General features: G+C 37.3%; 1 protein-coding gene across 1 annotated transcript; it reads left to right on the top strand.

Moving 5' to 3' along the window:
• Positions 1-478: 478 nt before the first annotated feature.
• LOC126814289 (glutathione S-transferase 1-like) lies at positions 479-7,016 on the top strand. Its single transcript, XM_056099464.1, has 3 exons — positions 479-612; positions 3,484-3,576; positions 6,925-7,016. Exons 1-3 carry the CDS (start codon positions 480-482, stop codon positions 7,014-7,016), a joined length of 318 nt encoding a protein of 105 aa, XP_055955439.1. The 5' UTR covers position 479.
• The last annotated feature ends 800 nt before the right edge of the window (positions 7,017-7,816 follow it).

Here is a 7,816-nt window from a genome sequence, read left to right as displayed (position 1 = left end):
ATGCACGAAAGACGAATTGGTGGTCGAGTAGGGGTAAACAGTGTGTCTTACAAACGTCAAATTTCTAGAAGTTTTGCAAACAGGAAAGCTGACAAGGTACGTCCTTGTCGTATACCACTTATAAATCTTTCAGAGATCAACTTATTAAAACGCGTGTTTCTGTATTGTTACACAGTGTATCCACCTATTTAATTTTCTAGTCCCAGTAAATTATTGATAGAATTTTTAAAACCGAAATAATTGAGTTTCTGCCATAAATGGCAGTAGGTAGACATTATGGAAATTTCTATTCCTATTATGTCACAACCAGGTATAAGAAAGTGACAGAACACTCGGCAATGTAACATCTAGCATGTCTTGACACGTGGATTAATCGAGTCGGATGAATAACGACCATGTGACTATACTAAATATATACAGTGTTTAGTCAATGTAATACATTGAGTACGTCCTAACCTCAAGACAGTTTATACATCAACATGCCTGCTTTCCGTCTTCACTATTTTGATTCCCGGGGCCGCGCGGAAATAGCCCGGCTCATGTTCAATGCTGCCGGACAGGAATTTGATGACGTTCGTTACAGTAAAGAAGAGTGGCCCGCATTTAAACCTAGTAAGTAGATTTTTGGGGGTAAGGCAGATCCGGGTTTTGAACCCGTTGTTTCCCGACCAAGTTCTCCTGGTATTTCCAGTGGTGTGGTTTCTCTTTGTCATTGGTCCTGACGATTGGAAAGTTTGCCCGGACTGCAAAGAATTCTTTTACGACCTTCAATTCATTATATTTAAATACGGACGGAGAGAGATAGGGTTTAACATCCACTGAGCACAAACTTGGTAATTTGGGGACTAATAGATGGTTCAATTGTATTTCAATAATTCGCTTGTTCGTATATTGGTCTTCAGCAGATGGGGTTGGGGGGTAGGCTAAGACCCGAAGAAACCCCACAAGGTTGGACAGGGTAAAGGTCTCGCACCAGCACCAGCCATTCGGCAACCCAATTCCCCCTTGTTTATACAACTTGCTAAGGCTATTAGTAGGTATAAACAGACTATTATTTATTGGTCAGTCTACATCTTGATATCTTTATCTTTGTTTCTAGCACGAGTGACTTTTATCGTATTTGTCTCGTATCAGAAGATTTGAAAGACCCAAAGGTCACAATATTGAACTGTGATTATCACCCCGAGTTTGTATCTAGTTAAGAGTATGGAGGGACATACGGCCAATTTTTTATAGTATTATTTTAAGTGAATAACTCGGCATTTCAGGCAACATGGGATTAAGGGAGGATGTCATGTAGGGGAACCTTGACTGTAATATTCAAAGTTGCATCTACATTGGACAAAAGTTGTGAGCTCTAGCGTATCCACACACTTTGTGCATATTTGACATTCTGTGTAATTTAGGCGGGGCCTATAACCTAAGACGTTAAGGCTTGGTGCGCACCAAAGACGAACTCGACCAAGATCTTTTGATTTTAATTTGTAAAGTTTCAACTAATATGAATGATTAACGGATCTTTGTGTTAATATCAATTTATTTGAATGGCACCCAAACAAACAGTGAGATATTTTACCTTGATGCGCTGTTAGTGGAACAGCTTATTGATTTAAACTGGAGGGTCCAGATTTTATTTCAATAATTAGCATGCGCTTATGGGTCTTTAGCAGTGGGAGGAAACCGGGACTGGACAGGCGACCCTATTCCTTGTCACATGCAATGACTATACCACTGAAACTCCATATTTAAACTGAATATATATTTGCCCATATAGCTGGTCGTCTCAACAGTGGAATTGGGGGGTTGGATGGCTGAATGGTTAGCGTGGTTTCGAATCCCAGGTTGTACGTGACAAGGAGTAGGGTCGCCTGTCCAACCTCGTGGGTTTTCTCTGGGTCCTCCGGTTTCCTCCCACTGCTAAAGACCCCTGAGCGCAAGCGAATTATTGAAATAAAATTAAACCATATGTTAGTCCCGAAATGACCTAGTTTGTGTCGAGTGGACGTTAAACTCCATCTCTCTCTCTCTCTCCCTCAACAGTGGAATCAGTCGTTCCATATCAATGTAAGACAGTTAATGGCATACACTTGTTCGTCTCAGCACATAGTTAGTTTTATACACCTGGTCGTCTCAGCAGATACAACAAATCGTCTCAACAGATAGTTAATTTTATACTACTAGTCCTCTCAGCAGATAGTTAAATTTATACAACTCGTCGTCTCAGCAGATAGTTAACTTTATACGAAAAGGGATGGGGTTTACATTAATTTTATACGACAATTTTATATGACAAGGGATGGGGATTACATTAATTTTATACGAGAAGAGGTTTACATTAAGAGCCTACTACTGCCTTGTCCTTGTGTGTGTCGTGTGTAATTGTCTACGTTTTGTTGGGTATTCATACACTTAACTATTATCCCGTGTGCAGACACGTCGCACGAAAAACGTTGTCGGCAACAAGGGGTAATCTAAGACCCCAGATTGGTTTTTTAATGCATAATTTTAATCAAATACGATTAAACTACAGCTCCATATAAAGACTGACTAATCATCAATCAAAGTATAAATATTAGAATATTAACAGTAACGATATGAATTGTAAAGTATTTTTGAAACCATACAAATCTACACATAACTTAATTGTCATTTCATTCGTAGAATCGTTTTTTGATGGGGTTGGTAGAATACCTAGATTTGCTTTTGGATCTATATTACTAAAATGACCAAAACAATATCATCAGTAAGAAAGATTCTAAATGCAAAGCTAGCACTTTTAACCAGCAAAATGTTGATAAAAAGGGGAGGGGGTCCACACAAGAACCCTTGTATCCGATAATGTAATACTCGTACTTTCGTGCCAAATGATATATGTTGCCACTGCCTCAAGTCCATTCTATTTGCAGCAATATACTCGACTTTAAGTAGCTGACAATTCTCGCTAGACAATTATCAACCAGTTGCCCACAAACGTTATGGATATGGTCGCGGGGTCCCGAAATACCCCTTGTATACGCACAAGTTAAAGACGTTTTAGACTGTACTGTGGTGTAAATATATTAACGTAATATAAACGGTAATCAAGTTGATACGAAACACCGTTATGTACAATAAAATGAAATGAAATGGGGTTTAACGTCCCACTGTTCTGCTCCGAACTGCTGTGCGGGAAATTACGCTCGGACGGCTACACTACGGTCTACTCTTATATCGAATTCCAACCTCCAAGGGATCTCTTACGTGCGTGCCAATGTATACACGTGTTTTCGTCCCATCGTAACGACTAGACAGCTGTCCTTGTCAGACACTCCGTCCTGCATCACTGACAAGGGGAAACCGCACCGGGAAGTTTTGATGAACTTTCGCGGTCTATGCAGGGATCGAACATCCGACCTCATGACTAGCGAGCCAGCGTCTTTCCCACTTCGCCACCGTGACCCCCTAGTACAATAAAGTCATACTGAATGTTCTGTTTGGTTTCAGAAACACCCCTGGGTCAGTTACCTGTATTAGAAGTAGATGGGAAATTATACGCCGAATCTGGAGCGATATTTAATTACCTGGCCAGAGAACTAGGTGGGTATTATTTCACCATAATAAAGCATTTCATTCTATCTTCCTCAATTACTAAACGTTCGACCTATATTCTAACGGTAGCTTATTATCTGTCGTTTTTGTTGGATACTTCAACGGAAACGTGTTATTGAGGTATTTGAGAATTAAGTAGGCGGATTAATTTATGATTATTACTAGAGTTTAGCCATATCAAAGCTTTTTTATCAGATTTAGAGTCCCGCTTTTTTGAAACCCTTTTCGACTTACACCATAACCGAACATACAAACTTGTTGAACTTAAACGTCCGTAACTTTTAAGACGGCTCCATGAAGCTGTTTAAGTTGTGTCTATGACGAAACTAGGAAATAGATACTAACGATAATATTATATTCTGTTATATAATTTATTTAAAGTAATTGTTTCTGCAGGTTTTTATGGTAATGGTGATTTATATAATATTATGTATTTGATACATAATACATTTCTATATGTCTGTATGATAATGGTGATACAGTATTTTATAATATTTATTTAATCTAGGAGTTTGTGTGGTAAAGGTGATACTGTATTTTATAATATTTATGTCATCTAGGAGTTTCTGTGATAATGGTGATACAGTATTTTATAATATTCATTTAATCTAGGAGTTTGTATGGTAATGGTGATACTTTATTTTATATTTTTTTAATCTAGGAGTTTCTGGGGTAATGATGATACTGTATTTTATAACGTTTATTTGTGAGTTTGTATGGTAATGGCGATACTGTATTTTATAGGCATACGCCTAAAACTGGATGTGTCTCTCCCGACTCGAGTTTCCCCTTTGCTATAAATTGCAGCCACGCGGCACCCTATGGAACCCACTAACTCCAAACAGATATATTTTTTAAAAGCTTTTAAATATAAATGTTTATATACAGGTTTCTATGGTAATGGTAATATTGAAGCCTTACAGATAGATATTGTTATAGGAATTGCTAAGGATTTTTATCCTTACATGATGAAAGTATTTTACACACAAGAAGAAGAAGCCAAAAAGGTAACACTGCCATGTGGAGCAACTCTATGCCAAATGAAATACAAGGGGGTTAAATCAGCTATAACTTCTAGATGCCAATAATTTAAATGTCTGTAAACATCGAGAGTTGTATGATATGGCAACAAGCAACAAGAACCTTCAGTCTAGTTGACATCACATTTCACACTCCTGGAAAAATAAAACTTTTGACCTAAAGTTTAACAAAAATGCATTTCCCCAATCTAGACCCTTCGTTATAGACCTACGGATAATCTTGTATCTTCTTCCGGAAACCAAGAACATTGTGTTCATGTTTATGTCATAGGTGATTAAAATACGATTGTATGTTGGTGAACAAGATGACACATGACTAAATATTAGATATAATCATATCTGTTATTTCGCCACATCACTAAATAATATATGATATCTCTCAATTAAAGATACATCATGGGAGATTAGATAAAGAGCTGTCAGTTCTCACTATAATAGTTAAAAACTAGATAATGTAAAGGGTATACGCTGAAAATTTCAATCCAATTGCTTTATTCTAAGCCGAGAAAACTAAATTTTAAAATAACTGTAGACTCGATTGTCATTGTTACCGTTGTCACGATAATTAAAGAAGTCTCGATTATCCATTTTTGGGTTTAATCATCAATAGGCGTTGAACAGCAGATCAGATTCAAATCCTATGAAAAACAGACACATTAGATAGCATCGAGAGTTGATTATGGTCTTGGATGTTAACAAATATCTAATTAATAGTTTATATAACATTTTAGGCCTAAAGAAAGACATGCAATGGGTAGATTTAACCCTTGCATACACATAGCTCTATGGTACTATTTCAGCCACAACTTTTATGTGTTTGTATTGTAGGAGCTTATACAAAAACTAGTAACCGAAGACGCTACTCAATTCTTCACCAAGTATGAACGAATATTAAAAGATAATGGCAACAGTTATTTTGTGGGCAATGGGGTAAGTAATCATGCTATTATGAAGACATAAATCATGTTACAGACACTATGAGCTTGAAACAGTACAGAATATTGCGGTGATTTGCATAGTTGTTTTCTCTCAGTCAACATGCTAGTCTCACATTTGTAATCAGCGTTGGGTGAGCATTTCTGCCCGTCACACCGCTTTGAACACAATAACTGCCCCTAATTGAGGTTCAAACTATGTGCAAATGTTCATTGAGGGATGGGGGATATTTTTCATTGCATCAACATCACGACTACGTGTTGTGCTTAGCATGTTCTGCTAAACTTTTATCTGTTGGGATCTGGGCTCGGAACACAAAATTCGCTACTGGTTTCTCCAGAAATGAGTGTTGTGAATTCACTAACAAACCCTATCGCTATGAGTGTTCAGTTTGTGTCCTGGTTTATACAAATTTCAAGTAGATATTTCCTTTGGATTATGCACTGTGCAGCATTAGGCGTTTTCCATAGTTGACCTATGTGTTTTATTTAACCAAAGATGCCCATCGTTGGTACACCCTGAATATAACCAGTTTGCATATACATAATACCACCAATACAAATTTCAAGTACCACCAAATACCATCAATGACCACCACATACTATCTCGATATTGTGAAAAATTAACCCAATAATAATTAATAATTCGTACAGCAAAAGAGATGGCCAATATCTCAATGTTCCAGTTACCTCCCTTGATTACCCCAACAAACATTATTAAGTTTGACCCCGAATATCTCGAAAACGCCCCAACGGCGGACTGATTATCACTCGGCATCGTATTCTACGCAAAATTTTACTCTAGAAAAGTTGGGACTGGTTTTGTGCCCATTTGATGGACACCCACCCGCGCTGAGCCTCCGGTCTATATCAGAAATCGATCCATTTCTGTAAAATAATGGACCAAAAGTAATGGGATAAAAGTACGCGTTTATTTGTGGAAAATAGCCGTCTCATTTTTTACTGATACTATAAATATACACATTATAAATGTTTGCACTCAGTTTTGAATAATAATAATAATATCATAAAAAATATTGATAATTCCGCGAATAAACTCGATTAGTTTTATTTTATAGAAGTATTATGTTAGTGTTTCACGATATTCTGGTACTATTTTGTGGTATATGATAGTATTTTTAAATTAATATTCGGCGGTACTGGGTAAATTGTGTAAAATAATATTGTGGCAGTGTGTGGTGGTATATGATTGTATTCAATTAATATTCGGTGGTATGTAGAAGTAGTGGGTAAATCGTATAAAATATATTATATATTCTGTTTTTTTTTCTATTTACAGTTGACGCTGGCTGACATTGTTGTGTATGATGTAATTGAATATTTACTTCCGCTCAAGGCAGATATACTTGAACCATTCCCATTACTTCGAGCTAACCGTAAAACTGTTGAAAGCAATTCACGACTAGCCGCGTACTTAAAGACAAGAAAATAAAATGATACAATATTAAAAATAAATTTTTATACAGTGTGTTATTAAGCGGTATTATTGCTGACGTGCGTTGCCAATACAGGATATATCCCTACGCTTTTTTTCTTAATCCAGCCTCCACCCCCATTGACTTACCCTGTTCGCCCCACATCCGGTCCTGGTTATCAAATTAATCTAATGGCTGTGACGTCATTTTAGTATCTGATATTCCCATTTATATATATTTACTCCCTTATCATTCCGCCACAAAATCTCGATTATTCACCAAAATCTGACGGAACACGTAAATTAAAACACTCTTCGTCGATTATAAACACCAAAGTCACCAAATAATGCCTTACAAAGGGATAGAGGCAGATATAATTAGCTATCAGTAGACAACCTACCTTACTACTCCAGTGGCAAGTGGAGAAATATGATCTGGGGATCGCTGTTCCCGGTGGAGTGGTTTCTCTCAGAAATGTTTGTAAGTTTGAAGTCAATTCCCTTGCATCTAAGGCCATTTCTAAGGGAATTTATTCTTGAATATGTATAGACTCTCCCCGGGGCCTCTCTTGTATACGCTCCGCATGAGGGGGAGGGGCTGTATTCTTAGTCCATAACCGCTTTGACCAAGCAGGATAGAGTAGCCAAACATGTTACTAAAAGGGGTTATGAGTTAGTGTCTCAATGACAGAAGATGAACCAGGCACCTGGTTGGTTGGGAAGCATTTTGAGAGTTTCCATTATTTTCGTGCTACTATAGTCCAGTTGATACACAATGTTCGTGTTGGTGAAATAGATATCGTATAATACAATGTCTA

This window comes from Patella vulgata, chromosome 3 (genome assembly GCF_932274485.2).
Source record: "Patella vulgata chromosome 3, xgPatVulg1.2, whole genome shotgun sequence".
In the NCBI taxonomy this organism is placed as follows: Eukaryota; Metazoa; Mollusca; class Gastropoda; family Patellidae; genus Patella; species Patella vulgata.
This window is presented reverse-complemented; position numbering and strand designations above follow the sequence as displayed.